Source organism: Cygnus olor, chromosome 1 (assembly GCF_009769625.2).
Source record: "Cygnus olor isolate bCygOlo1 chromosome 1, bCygOlo1.pri.v2, whole genome shotgun sequence".
Taxonomy (NCBI): Eukaryota; Metazoa; Chordata; class Aves; order Anseriformes; family Anatidae; genus Cygnus; species Cygnus olor.
Window position 1 is genome coordinate 131834773 of NC_049169.1, and position 17897 is coordinate 131852669.

The 17897-nt window shown below is 38.0% G+C and overlaps 1 protein-coding gene across 4 annotated transcripts in view; it reads right to left on the reverse strand.

Moving 5' to 3' along the window:
- WWC3 (WWC family member 3) overlaps positions 1–17897 on the reverse strand; it is a 100753-nt gene that overhangs the window by 54509 nt on the left and 28347 nt on the right. For all 4 annotated transcript variants that reach the window (XM_040533947.1, XM_040533940.1, XM_040533931.1 and 1 more), the window contains exons 2-3: positions 7784–7893; positions 2683–2886 (exon numbers count right to left, since the gene is read on the reverse strand). In XM_040533947.1, coding sequence (XP_040389881.1) covers positions 2683–2886; positions 7784–7799 — 220 coding nt within the window. In that variant the 5' untranslated portion in view covers positions 7800–7893. The remainder of the gene's footprint in view (positions 1–2682; positions 2887–7783; positions 7894–17897) is intronic.

Below are 17897 nucleotides of genomic sequence, written 5' to 3' on the forward strand. Positions count from 1 at the left end.
GCCATCAGTGAAAGAGAGACGTAACCTCCTAAAGCAATGGTGTGGGGGACAGACATGCAGCTCCACCTCTGGCAGGCGAGCTCTCCATACAGCAACATATCTATAGAGCCAGGCAACAATTTCAAGCCGTGACATTACCAGCTAAACCTTAGACAGATGAAGTAAAGGTCCTGGAGAACAGGCTGGACAAGACTAACTGTGATTTACTGAGTGAGCCATTCATAGCTGCACTGGCCCACTGAAAAATGCCCGGTATGCGAGTGGATCGGGTTGTGCTGTTAGACCTACCATCCTTTTGTAGAGCTGAAGGCTGCTGCTTTGAAACCCATATCCATGTCTGCGTTTCACTGAGCCTTTCCACTCTCAAAAGAATACTGCAACGCCAAGGTCATGTCAAGCGTGCAGAAACTTGCCAAAATGAGTAGTCATGCCTGGACTAATTCTTTAAATCCAGGATTTTCTATGGATTATTTTTAATTTATTTTTTTTTAACAGTGCTGATTGCAACTGAGTCACAAAACTGCTGCATGGGCACCTCCCTGCCAACCCACGACCGCTGAGCTCACACTGCCTCCCACTCATGAGCACACTGTACTGAGGCAACAGCAGCATCCACAAGCAAAGAGAAGGAAAACAATTTGTGTACTTTTACTTTTTTAATGCAACAGATTGAAACAAGTGATGGTGAAGGCAGGAACGTTCACGATATGAGTGCCCACCTTTTGGCTATCTAATTAGAAGTCAAAGATTTCTGCACAATAAATGGAGAAGCAAGCACCCCAGAGTGCCGGGGAGTGGCTGAATTAGAAAAACAAATGTAGAAGCCTTGGGGAATCTCAAGTAGACAGCATGAATAATCCCCAAAGGGATTAAAATAAATAAATAAATAAATAAATAATGACTGCGGTCAAAAAAAAATCATGATGCGCTGAATCATCAGTCCACCCATTTTCCCCAAACAGATGCATATGACCTCAAAGCAATATAAAATAAAGTAATGCATCTGTAGAAGATTAAAATATCTTTTCACTTTAAAACAAATGAAAGGTTTTATTTAAATGATTCTTACAGTATCTTGTTATCGATTCCACAGATACAGGTAAAAAAAAAAACTACCAGAAGACTGAGAAGCATAAAAGTCAATTAACACAACATTTGCACCCATGCTACCGATAAATACCAGTTTAGTCATTTTCAGTCAATCTTGTTGATGTTTCAAATTGTCTTCCCTAAGAGCTATAAAAATATGAAAAAAATGTTCATTTTTCTAGTATATTACCTTCTTCAACAGCATTTTCTTCCTGTATACTCACCCAAAATAAAGCAACAAAATATCTCACTGAACTATTGTGAATTGCTAAAAAACAAAAAACCCAAGCTTCTAGAACAGTATTGCAATAAATTTAGATTTAATAATCTGAAATACTGATATCACAATCTTTTTATCCCACTCCAAGTCTTTTAATAATAAGTTCTTTGAATTACATTTTCTTTTTTAATGAAAAATGTCTTAAAAAGAAAAAAATATTTTCTTAATAATTCTTGAGAAACTTCCATATAAAAGGGAGAAATACGACCAGTCATACCTGTCATGTCAGAAACTAAATCATAGAAATACGTATATTTAAAACTAAATAAACTGATGAGATAATTCAGTTCAACAGTAAAAGAACTCTTGATAAAGACTGGTCAAGACCATCTGGGACACCTCAGGCCTAAAAAACATCTTTTACTTAGTTTTAATGTGTACAAATTAATTATCTGGGATTAATTAATACCATTGTATCAAAATCTAAACACTTGTATCCAGATGCCAGCAAATGCTGCAGTTGAACAATGGCTGTACACACAGCCACTGAAAAGCCACCCGTGCAGTGAGATTCCAGTAGGTTTCCACATGGCTGGTGGGTGTATCTATCTGATACGCTTCCCCTTTGAACTAGACTGTTTTGACTCCTCTAAGATGCCTTTTCTGTTGCACTAGCCATCAGCGATGACAGCAGTACAACTTCAGATTTCAGAAAAAGTGCTCCATCTACTACTACAAGCTGCCTCAGACATCTGAAGAACAAGAAGAGCAAGACATCAAGGTTCTGCCACCTACTGCTAGCATTAGGGTCAGAGCCTGGCATCCAAGACCCAGGTGCACTAAAGAAATGCCATTTCCTACTTCATTTCCTACTTTTATCAGACTACTCTCCTAGTGCACCAAGCTGTTCTAACTCGTCACATCAGAGGTACTCTTGACCACAAAGCTTTGTTCTGAACTCTTTATAAAGTTGATAAGCTGACCACAGATCTCCAGAAGACTTCCCCTAAGCTGAACGTCTCCCCAGTCTCCAGAGAAGAATAACTATGAATTTAGGAGTTCAAGTAGGTGGCTGGCCCAGCAATGTTCATTCTTTTGTTGCCTTTCATGAAGCTTTCAGTATAGCTGGCTCCAAGATGGCTAGAGATGCTGGCTGGAGTATGTCCCTGCTTGACGTTAAAAAGGCATATTCCAACAGGCCTAACAGGAAACCAAAGTCCTTGAATAGCAAAGTCAAAGGACTGTGCCTCGTTTCTGCTTTCAGAGTTTTCATTCAGAACAGAACATGGTGGTGAAAACACTTTGCACACTTTCTTACCCCACATGTTGCATTATGTATTCACAATAAATCAAGAAAAGGCTAGTCAACTCACAGCTAGCATAAGAACGGTTGTCGTCCTCACACATTTTGTGCAATTGTTGATATTCTTCTTGAGCTAGTTCAAAACGCTGCTGCTTTATTTGGTAAATCTCTTTCTTGGCATTAAGTGCCTCCTGGGCAACTATTAAATATTCCTTTAGCATGCGTTCTTGCTCCCTTCTCCATTGCTCCCTTGGGTCCTCAATTTGCGTGAGCTCTAAGGAAAAAAGAATAAAAAACTTTTAAGACACTATCCCACAAAGTACAAATTATTTTGTTAAGGTTTGTTCTACATGTCTACATCACAGCTTATGAGTAACATGCTCAAAAATCTGGACATAGTGTTGCTAAACAACCAGTGTGCCTAACACTACAGTGCTCAAAATCACTCCAGCCTGGACAAGAGGAAGGAAGGATGCAGAGTGGAAGAGTAAGAAAAGCCCTTTGAAATGTAAAAGGCACTTAAATTTGATTCTTTTCTTTACGAAAGAGAGCATACCCAAAGAAAACAGTATTTTTACTGTAACCTTCCATTGTAGCCAACTTGAAAAATCTGAGGACTACCTCAAAACTTAGAACCACATTGGGAAGCAGAAGTTATCTCAATGCTTAACCTGTAACCCTAAAGACAGTTGGGACAACTTCACAGTATTACAAATAACTTCACAGGTTCAACATCCTGAAAGGGTTACTGACTACACCTGCCTAGTCAAGAACAAAGTTATTCAACAGAAAAATTTGTATTTTAATCCCAAATCCAGAAAAACATTTACATTGGTGATTTCTTTTTTTTTTTTTTTTTACTCTCTTAAGTAACAGCACTTTCACACTTTCCAGAGTTCAGAACTCTTTGTATTTGGACACAAATTAAAAATAGGATTCCAGTACAAAATTTGTCCCCATATATGCTTATTTTCAAAGCTACTACATGACAGCAATCTCTTCAGAGTTCCAGAAACATCTGTAATACACATACGATAAAATTCTAAAAACGTTATTAGTTCTCTTGCTTTTGTCTTTGTGGTGATGTTCAAGCTAGCAAACATGTTTTACGTGAGGATGTCCATGTAAAGTCTCACGTTTAAGTGTTAACTCCTGATGACTGAAGCCCTACTGGCAAGAAGTTGCTGCAGATGCACTGTCAGTATTCAAAGCAGTGGCAGAACCTGCAGCACAATCGGGAGGCAAGCACCTAGTCATTTTTTCCAAACTTTGTTTCTCATGAGAGATGAAAGCCAGTTATGTTTAATATTAATCTTGCATACATAATTCAGAATGTTGGTGCTTCTGATGAAATAAGAAATTATAAAAGATTGACCTCAACAAATTAAGATCTCTAATGGTGTCATGGTCATGCTACCAGCTCTACCATTTGAGAACTTTTTGAAAAGTAGATTAAAAAAAAAACACAAAGCTAGTTTATGAAGGGTACTTCCAACAAATTTCTGTATTATGTTCCCAATAACCTTTTCTCTCAACAGCCGTCACTTTTCTCTCCCCACAACTCCTCACATTGCAACAGTATGAAGATCGTGCCTACAGCTGTGTGATTTCTCCAATGTATTCCCCACATCCCAGTGACCCTGTGTTCCCAGCAGCACCTCCAGTCTTATGTCCCTAAACTACCTCTGCAGCCCAGGGCAGGATATGTCGTGACTTGTTCCAGTCCCCATAAATGTTTACGTGCCCAGTCTCTGCATGCAGGGCAAGCAGAAAAAAACTGCTGAGTTCACATTGCAGCCCATCCTTTACAGAGGGCACGATAACTGGCAACACGATCGCATCCATCACTGTTCCTCAAGTTTGTGCAAATGTAATACTCCTAAAACTGCTAAACCTCTATGGAAACTATGCAGAAATTAATAAACATTTGTGACACAGAAAAGCTGTATCATAGTAAGCAGCTCTTTTGGAATAGAAAATTAATAGTTCTAATTTCAACAAACAGCCAAGGCTGAAACATTACGTTTCTGAGGTTCTGTACTACAGGGTGCTGCATCACTTTTCAAATTATTTCAGAAGCCTTCTCAAAAGCTAGCAGCGTTCTTCTGGGACAGAAAACTTCTCTGGTACAGAAGTGACATTCTCTTCTGTTTTATGTGTACAGAGGCTTCACTTTGCCCTGGATTTCTACATAAGTTTGCCATGTAACAACAGAAACTAAAGCTAAGTTGGATGATAAAATTCACTTCCTTTGTTTCTTTACACACAATTAAAAATAAAAAACAAAAAACAACTATAGTAATTCAAGTACAGCCCGAGACAAACGCAAAGAATATATTATTCCCCCACTGGGGAATGCCCAACTGGTTAAAGGAGACTTCAAAGGCTCCCAAGACTCTGAGGAGGAGGGAAAGGAATTCTGCGGCTGGCAGCCACCACAGTTTTTTAAGCAATGGTTGGACAAGAGCCAAGAGTAGCTTAGTAAGGGTGTCAACAAAGTACTGCATTTACAGAACAAGATGGAGATCACGATTGGAAGTACCATTGAGATTTACAGAAGATTCCTCTGTTCAATATAAATGGAAAGTTATTGCCTGGAAGTCCTTTTATTACTTTCTGGGTAAACAAATACAGCAAGAGGCTTGGAAAAATTAGACGCAGTTTTTCTTTAAAAGGGGCAAGGGCAAAAAGCTGAGAGGATGCACAAAGCATGACAGTTCCCTGATAATTATAACTTTAAAAAGAATCTCTTTGAATCATTCCTTGCATTTTCTCACGGGATTTCTTGAAACCAAAGCACTGGTAACTGTTTTGTCAATTAACACAGCTCCAGTGCTGTATAAAGCATTTAAACCTGATCAGTCACTAAAGGCAGCCTGAGAAGGTCTGAAGAAACAACTTTGCTTTCACTTGGAAGTTGTTATTTCAAGTATTTTAGACAGAATTCAGAACACAATGCAAGGGACTCATTTCGGAAAGACGTTTCTTCCATTCCTCTACCACCTCTGCCACTTGCCTGACACCGTCCCGTGATGCACGTGATAGCCCAGTCACTAGTTCTCACTCCTACAAAGGAAGTTAATGCCATCCTGATTGTTACCTTTGATGTCCACAGTTCAAAATTGGACCGAGTATCCCAGTAACGTTTGAATAATGATTATCCAGCTAGAATATCAACTCTGGCTTCCCTCTGAATATAAATCTTGCTTGTATATGCAAGCACTGTATTAGCCTAAGGGTGACAAACCCATTTTGCTGCGACGGCTGAATTACCACTTAGGATAATATCTGTGGGCTGCAAGTAATTAGTTATCATGAAAGAGACAAATTTTGCAACCTTGTTAATTGCAGAATGATTCCTTTCACTCAGCTCAGCACTGGCCCTATGAAGTCTCTATCCCTCTGTTCATAAACTACTTTTATTTAATTCCTAATACGCTTAGCTTTATGTTCTCAGACCCATTTATATTAATCTTCTCTTTCTGTGCCTTCCCATCGATCATTTGGGAATTTAATTTCTCTCTGCAAAGACTCTCTCTGACAGTTTTTGCTCTGAATTGCATAGAAAAAAAATGCAAGCCAGATCTGACATGCCTACAATGATTAATATCCTTACTCTAAGTTCAAACTTGATGTCTGTGGTAAAACAGCTAATAACAAAGTCTGAAAAACAAAAGGGAGTGATTTCCTTTGCATGCAATGGTGATTGTTATTCCTATCAAAGGTGCCTATTGGTAGGATGCTTTATTAGCTCTTTTAGTCACAGCATTGCAACAGGAGTTCATGTTCTACTCATTATTCACAGTGGCTTCTAATATGCCTTTTACAAAGATTACGAAAAAAACAGTTGCCAATATCCTCATGTTTTTCATTGTTGTTGTTTGGTTTTAAATATGTGCCTTGATGCACACATATGTTGGTGCAAATGTACGCCAATGTAAACCTCATTTTTTATTCAGCATTAACTAAAGTTACCATGACAATTTAAATAGCAACCATTAAGTTACTATTTCTTTTAAATTGAACTTTTTGTAAGAATTACCTAACTACTTGTATTTGTTGGTTTTAAATTGTCTAGCTTATTTATCCTTATGATGTGCACTAACAGCTCTTCAAAAAGTGTTATTTAATTTGTGATACCTGTTACCTTCACAACAAATAAGCGCATATGAGGGTCAAACAGTATAATTGGAACATTTGTTTTTCTGGTGTTTTTGTGTTGTGTTGTTTTTTGTTGTTGTTTTTTAAATAATTGTTAAACCACAATACACAAGTAATTCCAGTGATGGCAGGAAAGCAAAAACTACTTCTACATTTCTATTTTTAATAGATTAGATTTCAAGTGGATAGCATTGAGGTTGCTTTTGCAGACTATACTATTTACCATTACTGTGATAGCTCATATAACTACTTTCTTTTCTCCCTCCTCATCAACCGTAAATTCCCACAATATTGAAAGCATTCGCCCATTGGTGATAAGATGCTCAATGATAGCAACAGAGTAGAGTAGTAACTGCAGCAGCACTACAAAGCTGTGAAGTTAAGACATACTACTTTAAAAGTAGAACTGGCAGATGTGACAGTTCCGTGGTGATACAAAGCTCAGCAGTAGTCCAGAAGAGAAAATTACGGAAATCATTCCCTTAGTTTCTCAAAGGGTCATCTGCTGTCTTTCTTGACAGTACTTTGAACTATATTAAAGCATAAAACTTACACTGCTTAAGAGCAAATGAAATTACTGTATTTCATAGTGCTTCTAATTAAAAAAAATCAGCACTTGTCTCTCAGAACATACTTTTTTTTTTTTTTTTTTTTTTAAGACAGAAGAATAAACTATGGATCAATGGAAAGCTAGGAAATGCAAGAGTATAACATGAAAATCTTGATAAATATAAAAAGCAACAAAATTACCACCAACAGTCCACAGTTTGACAAAGCAAAACAAAGTAACTTTATACACTATATCTCAATCATCGATTATAAAATTCTTTACAACGGGAAGAAGGGTTGTGCCCCATTTGAAAGATGACGAAAGAGATAGTACAAGAAATTACTTGCATGCATTCGCTCACTGTAACATGAGTTGCATAAATGGTATCGGAAACAAAGTTAGTGCCATCAGTTAACATCAGCTTGCTAGTGCTCCTAAAAATAACCACACATCTACTCACGATTTATGTGGTCCATATAATAAACTCCAATCTGTTGATCGTAAACAGTTTCCCATCCTAAAGGAAGCTCATCACCAACACAGTCAGCAAATGTCAATGGCTTTGTAATCCTGTAAAAACAAAAATAAACACATGTAAATACAAAAGGTGCAGTTATTATATGATTTGAAGATACCACCATGATCAGATCACAAGATAGTTATACTGCTTAGGAATGGGCTAATAATTACAAACATACAGTTTTTAAATATGCTGACAGATACTCCCCAAACAGGAAAGACAAGCTTCTACCTTCAAGTTTCTATGTTTAACAATTTAATTATGATGGCATGCAGTCCTGCCAGTTTTTCTCCCATATTGCAAAGAATACAAATGTGAAAGCTGGAGTTCATCACTACTAAAAAAATATTAGAGGCTTTATAGGCTTTAATCTCTTCAAGGTGTCAAAGCAGTATAATTGTTTGTCCTTAAAAAATAAATGTTATATAGTGCTATTGATTTATTTTCAATTATACATTTCCAGCTATTAATGATATTCCTTTGGTCCTGACCCATCCAAATTACTTCCTCTCCACCAAAACATAAAGAAGGGGGTATAAAGAAATGTCTAAAAACAGTTCTGAACTGCACCAGAGCAGAAACAGTAACTAACAGGTAACAGCACCTACTATCTAAAAGTTTAAAATGTCACACATGCCCCTTCCTGAGCACACTCCCGACAGACCTGTGGGTAATTGAAAACCACAACAATTTTGGTATTTACAGGAATACTGAAAACACGTGGTTATTAATTCTAAAGAAAGACTATGTAGCAATGCTGTTCTAGAACATCAAGGAAAATAAAAATAGGAAAAACAAGCGATGCAAATAAAAATCCCCAACATTCAGTTGAATCATGTCTACTTCCCAAAGCGCACTTTGGGAAACATTTTAATCATCACTTAAACGCAAAGATAATGTTTCCCTCTAAAAGCTACAATAAAATTCCTTTACAGAAAAGCTATTAATATAACAATTTCAACTACACATGGGATATGGTTCCAACAACTTCAATATTTGTATGTTGAGGCATTTTTAATACCTAGAATGACGACAGCTTTGCAGAGATTCAATACATGCATTCTTTTAGGAACTGACTTAAGTTCAGCGTAATATGAGTAGCCCATAGTAGTATTTGGTGTAGAATGGAATCTGTTCATATATTATAATATCCAGTTAAAGTCTCCTGACACCAAATTTTGGACTGTATTTATAAATACACTGGATCATTGGGATTGATATTTTCACTTCATTTGATAAAGCCTGAATAAAACAATAGCTTTGTCTGAATTCAAACATGTCCTTCTTTGAAACACAAGTCCTTCTCCACTTCCCCACACTGAAATAAAGCCAACCAAATTCAGTTGTAAAGACTTCAAATGATGGAAATAATGCCATGGATATAATTTGAGCTGTTCCAATGACCCAAGTAAGTGCACCACCCAGTCACTAACAAAATACATAGAACATCACACAGCAAACAAAAGCTACATTTATCTGTCCTGTCTCCTAAAACTATTTTAGTATTCTTCAGATTAAAGTGTTCAAAACTAATGGTAGTAGGATAAAAGTGTGTGTATATGTATATATATCCTCATTAGCTTGTAACTGTAAAGTTTTGATCAGCTCTGTACAAAGATTCTCAAACATGTATAAACAGCTGAATAAAATGAAGATGCACATAAACTCATGCACCACTATTTAAAAGACTTTCTATTCCTGACAAATACATAGTTTACATCATGTAATCATGTAAATCCAAAGCATTCAAGAAAGAAGATGTTACTGTGGGTTGCCATATGCATTCTTTCGGTATTTGATCTAGCAGGCAGGACAAATATTGTCAAAATACTTCTGATCTCCGTGAAGTTCAGTCTAGTATTAAAGACATAATATGCAGCATTTTTTCATAAACTCCCATGGTTTTGTTCAGAAGACATCATGTTTACAATTTATCAAAGCAGTCTAGACACCGGTTCCTCAATTACCACACTATGGACAAGATTTTCTTTGGAACAAGTTATGAGACATGCTTGCCTGTTATACAAACACACCCTCGTCCTTTATTCCTAAATAAAACCTGCAAGGGATACTCCAACCCTTCACACTACACTAAGTTTAATTCATCACTCTCCATGGTCCCACCACTGCCCCAACTTCCATGACAAGTACAATGCTCACTTTCTCGAGAAGGGCGACCAAAGAACGTCAATCCACCTGGTCTAACCAGTTTTCATTCCAACGTTATAAAGCCTGTGTGAATAGTTTAATTAATGCTTTTGAAGGAAACCTTGCAAGAAAGAGAACATATAAAAAGCCATCTTTCAGACACAAAGGCTATTAACTTGATGTTGCTTATTTTGAACTATAGTCAAAGTTGTTCCAGTTTGAATTTCCTTCAGACAGAGCTTAACGTAACGTAACATTGCCTGAAGAATATTCAAGCTATGTATGTCTGAATGTGACTAAATTGTGAATCAATCGGATAAATCATGCAAAGTTTAAAATAAGAATTGAAAGGTCGTCCCTGTGTTTTGCACTGGTTTAACTAAGTCAATTGAAAAAACACCTTTCTTGTTTGACCAGCACAACTCTGAGGACAAGATTGTTATTTTTTTAAAGCTAGGGAGATCAGGGGGTTCCAAAATAGAAAAAAAAATGTAATAGATGAAAATACGTGTATTGGAGGTCAGCCACAAAATGCAGCAGCAAACTACTGAAACTTTGTATCTTTGGAAATACTGCTTTCCCCTCTTTCCTTTTTTTTTTTTATTTGTCAATTGGCTTAAATAGGACAGGTCATCTTCTCAGCTTCTACACAAGGTACAAGTATTATAAAGACAGACAATAACAGAAAAGAAGTGCTGTCACCTTTAATTAAAGAACAAACTAAGCAGGGCTGCCCTGAACTATTCTGCCACCCATTCGCAGTAGCAAATAAATAAAGTAAAGCATTTCTTCTGTCACAAGTGATCATCTCCCAGAAGACGTCTGGTCAACATGAATAAGCTGGTCCTGAACTTCCAACCAAAACGGAGTTTCTCTAGCACCACTTGCCACGTTAACTGGGCTTGGACACTGAATGTACAGCCCAGGTGTAAGTGACCGTTGTCCATGGGGACCCATTTTGCATATGTCAAAGAGCCAGTCATAAATTCAGATAAACTGTTTAGCTAATTCTTCATTATCTTTAAATGTTTCTCCTTTCCAAAAATAACGATGCTCTTCAGTCATCAGGCACCCATTATTTTGTGTCTCGGAAACCCTTCAAAAGCAGATACTAAAGCACAGAAGAAAACTCCTATCACCAAAATACCGCCAACTAAGCTGACAGAACAATCTTTCAGCACTGTCTTGATCTGTGGATCTGTCACCTCTAACTCAACCCAAATTAAATGCTTTCTTTAAGAAGTAGTGGAAGTCTGGAACGTGAATGCAGTAAAAGGCATTTCTGAATACCCAAATTTTACATTAATATTTTCTGTACCAATTTTCAAGCTAAGCAGAATACAGAAATCAAACTGTAAAATAAAACTGATCAGTTGAGTAAAACAGTTTCTAAGAGGCATATTTCCTCTTCCTTGCCAATTTATCCCATACCTTTAACCATTAAACATATCCAGAAGGCTTCCATAATGCAATACTACAGCTTTCTGAATATAAAACAGCTAAAGAAATACCCCATATCCATCAGTTCATGGCGGGGAGTGGGTGGGAAGAAAGGCAATAGGCAATGACTAAATACCATTTTAGATAAATTACTGCAAAACTGTTCTTAGCTTTAACATACTTTATTAATAGAATCTAATTTCTGCTCCCCAAAACCACAGAAAAACTCAACCTTTAAATAATAACAGCATTTCCTGGGTTCAAAGAAAAGGCATACTCTCCACAAGGCAGTTTGACTGCTAGCATGGGGCAGAAATTTTGTTGATGGGGATTCCAAAAATGGAACTAGATCTCTACAAACACAAAGCCTCAGAACATACTCAATGAGATCCTCAGGCCTCCCATGTCCCTTATGCCACATCAGAAGGCCCTGGCTAGTCAGCTGGTCGAGATCACTAAGCCTAATCGAGCAAAAATTCCCCTGGGAGAAACCAAAGTAAGACAAACAGCCTGTTTTTGCAAAATCTTGACCAGGAAATAAATAAATAAATAAATAAAAGCATTTCCAACGTGAGAACTCCACAGCAAACTAGCTGCCATTTCTCAGTCAATACCCAGATGCCTAAATGACATCCAGGGTCACCTTGTCTTCTGAAGCGGGCCAGGACTGAAGGGAAGTACTAACCCCAAGGGCTACAACTCACAGGTTATGAAAATGAACCAACAAGTTCTGAATCAAAACCACCATTTGCACTGGAGATGGGGGAAAGAAGGGATGAGCAGCAAGCGTCAATGGTGCTTTTGGTTGTGTTCCCAATTTTGGACAGGTCCAAGAACAAAGCCAGAAAACATGTAATAAAATTTGATACTTCTCAACAAACAACTAGCAGGAACAGTCTCTTAAGGCCAATCTCGGTTTGAATAACAGCCTGATGGGATAAGTGTTCTTGCCTGACGAACCCACGTTACAGGCTAGAAAACTGTATTAATTTATATGACAGATCTGATAAATGACATGCAATTTAAAAACGACAGCATAACTAGAAAAGAATTAACCATTCTGACACACCTAGCGATACTTTATCCAAAATAAAGTATTACATCAAGTATATTACTGAAGAGTCACAAGACAAGAAAGAGAAGGCAAAATGAGAAATCATGCACATGCTTAAGGGCTTTCTGCCAGACATTTTTTTCTTACCTCCTTTCAAATATTCATTTAAATTACAGCCCTTGCTATAAATTTCAACTAATCCTCGTGCCTTGTACTGTAGCTTGTATCTCTCCCAGTCCCACAGGAAAAAAAAAAAAAAAAGCAAGAAGCTGAAAAGGAACGGAAGATGATGTTTATGTTGTCAGTTTTCCACAGACGTTCACAAGAAAAGCTGTTACCAGCTGATGGGGAGGAGGGCAGGGGTGGTGGCTGCTGTTTAGTTTTTAGCAATTACACTCCAGTCCTGAAGGCACCTCGCCCTGGCAGCTCCAGCCTGGCCTGCGGGGCACCCCAGGCCTGAGGACTTCCCTGGAGAAGGAAGCCCTGAGGCCACCCACAGCCTCTCGCAGCCCCAGCCCACAGGGCCCTCTGGAGAAACCACCCAGTGTTAGGGGCACGTACCCCTAACATGCATGTCCCACTGGTGACGAGGCAAGGGGCCCTCTCGACAGCTCGAAACCGGAGCCATTTACCGAGTTACACTAGCAGGTGCCATCAGGAACCCTGGGGCCCGTCCTACTGTGCTCCAGAAGACACCATGTTCTCCTCACTGCCCGTCCTGCCTAACAGCCTCAGCTCTCCTGAAGTGTTTTAGTTCAAGTGACCTTTCCAAATCTTTAAAATAAGCTGGATTTCAAAACAAGGTTGAGCAAAGTACGTCCTGACTGCTTAGTCAAAAGCACAATGAAGTTCACCAAACGTTATGTATATTGTATGTATGTTATATATGTTATGTATATTTTCAAGATAAAACCCCCTTGCAACTTTTTTTCATAATACAAATGCCATATATTCATTTTACCACTTAATTCAATCTCGTGTTCTGAATAAAGTAACTTTATGAACATCTACACGGTCCTTCAGAAAGATAAATCCACAGTACAGACAGCCAAGTGGAAACTTGCACAAATGCAATCCTGTGCTCAGGACAAAGACCTGAAGAAGGTAACTTGTATTCGAAGTCATCCCTAGGACGTACTTCCCCTCAAAATAAAACACCCTAGAGCAAGGAAATAGCAGCTCCAAATCTTCTAAAGGACACTTGAAATTCATTCCTCTGAAGACCACACTGCATTTTGCAGTAATTTACGTTCTTTTTAAAACAATAAGGACATGAAAACTGATAATAGTGTCAAGTCAGTGTATGTGATTCAATGATTTTTACAGTAACATAAGCCAAAAAAGTATACACCAAGATACAAAACAAGACACAGGATAGCATTAGTCATCTACAGTAATGAATCAACATCTTTATGCATGGAGAAAATTGTCTGTTTATTATTAGATAACACTTGTTTCCATACAAAAAGTTAACTGCCCTTAAGGCACTTTATTTCAAACCTGGACGACCTATGCTGTGACAGCTGACAAGCACTTCACTCCTGCAAACATTTGAGCTATTTGTCAATCGCCTCCCAAGCCCAAGCCATGGTTTGCCACCGCTTACAAGCAATGGTAAACAAATTGGCAGCAGGTTCTTCTAATCCCAGCTTATAAAGTACAGCGCTGCAGAATCTGGTCAGAAAGCAGCTCTAATGTCTGTACAGCAGGGCAGCATAGATGGTAGGTAACCTCATCAGCCACCCTATTCCTCAGTCCATCCATGCTCTCATTTTGTAATCACCTGAGCTTATATGGAACAGCACCACAGGATCAACAAGTGGCACACAATCATGCCCAGGCATCACCTCTCAAGGGAGATCTGCAGGAAAAGGCTTTTACTGCCACAGACCACCTCATGAATGAAATTAAGTACAAAGCAAGAGGTTTCGCTGAAAAGATCAGGTTTTGTGACAAGGACCACACTCTCTTATCATCACTGGTTGATTTCATATCATGTATTGCAAAAGTACAGGAAGAAAAGATAAGTGATAGCCAGCTATCTACCTCTTTTCTGACCTTGTATTGAAGAAAAAAAAATCAGGAAAAAAGGAAAAAAAATGAAATAGTGCTATAAAAGTGCAATGCAATGACCAGACTGCCCTCATACTCTATTTTGGCACCTTAAACCTGAAAGGAATACTTCGTTTCTGAAAACATTTCTTCGTATCATTGTGTCCTGTTTTATGCACTACATTGAACCAACTGACTCAAAACCAAAAAGAATTCACTTTTTTTTGTGGTAGTCAACCCCCTCACTTTTTATTTTTTTAATCTCATTAACACTTTTCTGTCAGGCAAGGTATTATACACATTTTAGATGAAAAATGTCCACCACACATAACATGCTCTATGCTACATAAAATTCAAAACATAGTAGGTAGCCATAAAAACCCTGAACAGGTAGATTTTGTGATGCAAATACTGTTACCTGTACGAATAGGAGATAAGCTATACAATTCGTTAGCTTCAAAAGAAATAATAGAAGCTTACATTGCCTACTTCAGACATCTATAAGAAATGCACCTGAGGACTCCTAATCTATTTTCTGTTCACTCTTACAGAAACAATAAACATTTACTAACAAGCAGCAGATAAATAATACACTTTTATTTTTATCCTTTATCATACTTCCAAAAACCAAAGCAGGAAAGAAAGCCTGGGTTAGTATGTTGAAACATACGAGAGTATGTGAGCTCCAGTTGCATCTATACTGAAGTTGCAGTATAATTTATCTGTCTGTTCAGGAACTACTGAAATATGCCACACAGCCAAGTTTTCCAAGCAGCTATCCATATCTTAGCAGCAGCAGCAATGATCCATATCCAAATTCAGGACACAAATATTATCGTAAATTCTTGCTGAAAATATGCCAGCATTTCATCAAGACAAGTGGAATTCCTCCTCCAAAAATCATAGCTGGGTTAACAGTCAGTGCTCTTAAGAAAACTTTTGTTTCTAGTATCTGCTGTCTTTACAGAGGATAAACAATAAAAAATGTGGACAGATGGGTCGATGAGCACTTTAAAACATGTTTCGTTTGTGTATGCACAGAGCCTTAAGTTATGGGCAACTGTACAAAGCAGGCAGCCAAAACCTAAGATTAGCAGCAGGTGTGTTGACATCTCAGACCAGAAAACAGAAGTACATACGGAGCCCGGTAATACACCATAAGAGACCACCAGACAGTATGCAGCAGTTAAGACAGTTATGGGGGAAAATTGGGAGACTACAGTTCTACCAACTGATGTCAAACTGGACCTCTGCATTCAGTATGTTCTTAGCCAGAAACAATTGTATGCAAGATATTTACAATTTTTCCTTTGCCAATCCTAATAAAGCTGCCATGGTTACTCAAAATCTCTAAATATTTATAAGATCTTCTCAAGGACGTATGTCAGAAGAAACCTTTAAAAGAAGAGATAACAATCGAAAGTCAAGATTGAAAGATAAGGGAAATTGGGAAATTTGATCAGGAACTTTGGAATCTGAGAACGAAGCTGAATTTCTACAGCTGTGTAAGAATAACCAGGACAATGGGGATCTTGAGATACGCTTGTGTAAAGATGTGTTTACGAATGTTATTTATGTATAACTCATTTACATGAATTGTTAAACACAAAGTATTATTTAATCAGTATTATTTCTGTAAAAATTTAGTAAAACTTCATCCACACAATGGGTTAAACTACAGGTTATACTCAGATATGCAAGTAGATAAAAGCAAAAAATACGGCAGAGCTGTAGTCATAGCTCTGTTAGTGACTGCTCTTCAGATTCTAGTTATTTTAGAAGTGTTCCAACGGTGATACAAGTTTAGCTTCTCTGCAACTAGCTTCTGAAACGGTATGTATCCAATGCTTCATTTGTATCCAATTTGGAAGCCTAACATAACACTGCACCTGACCTGACACAGCACAGCTTTAGAGCAGGCAAGTAAAGCCATGTTCTAGTTTTATTGATACTGCATCAACGTTATATCTTTTTCTCCAATTTCTGTGAATAACAGTATTTTCCAACTACACGCTATTGGTAATTCAGGTCCTAATTAGTAAACGTCAGCCCTGCAGATCTCTCTTTTTCTTCCATCCTGCCAGCCACAATTCTGCGACCTTCTGCTGGAGAAGAGCAAGTCACGCAGCCGCCTGAATTTTTACACCCTCAGTACACATCAAAGCCTACTCCTAGCTTCAGCTTGGTCTAACATGCTGTTTGGTGGTTGTGTGCTTAGCTTTGCCATGACTCTTCCAGTTTGAGAACTCCAATTTCTGACAAGCTTACTTGGGCACAATCCTGTCCACCGGTTAAGTGAACCATCCTAGAAGAGCCACAGGAAGAGGTGATGAATTGCCACACCCTTATACAGAGGACTGTATGTGTTTGTGTGAAAGCATATGCACGTGCTCACAAAATTGTTGCCTTCTTTCTGCCTGTTGGTCACAACTTCTGTGTGCAAACACCAGATGAAGAGGAAACACCTGTACCTTCCTAATTGAAGGCACCTGAGCAAAGATGAAAACGTGCATCTGCCAGACCCTACCAGCAAGTTCTCCTAACAAGCCCTTTGCACTTGAGCAATAACAGGAGGAGATCAAATGAGGAAGATGACGAAAAGGGCAGGAAAAGGAATGTCCCCAGCAGACAAGGAAAACAAAAATGGGGCATAAAAGTCCAAATTCAAGCCCATGGAGTTCAATGTTAAGAGAAAAGAAAGCATCAAAAGAAGCTTGATATTTCAATAAAATATATATATATAAAATGGCCTTATATGCTGCCACGCAGTGAAATACTGCCTGCAGATTCTTGCAGTACTGATTGAAATTTAAATTGAAAAATAAAAATAAAAAGATTACCACGTGCTCAGTGTTACATTGCCTCCTTGATTTCTATATTATTAAGGTATCTTGGCTATCTCTGGAGTAATACAGAAGCAAACAGGGAAGGTCTTCACAGCTGCCTTCCTATCTACTATGTTCTCTCACTAACTCCACATATCCTACATCCAAAAGATTATGCCAGCAATTGCTGACTAGCTCGTTACCCTTAAATCTAACCTTACTAGACTAAATCTAACCTTACTAAGCTAAACTGTTCTTCAGAATTTTGACATCGGATTTTTCTAAAATGTTATAACAGCCACCGGTAATTCAAGTTTCTGTACATGTGCTACAGTTTGCCATGCCCTGCTGAAGGCCCCCTCTCCCCTCTTAAATCCTTATATTTATCTTTCTTTACCAACTAGCTAGGACTGGAAATAAACATATAAGACGCAATACATATTTACTAATTTGTCCACATACCATTAAGGTGTCAAGTGACAGAGACAAGGCTTAACTTAAACATTTTTCAGTAAAGAAAGACAGTGCTGTAAAA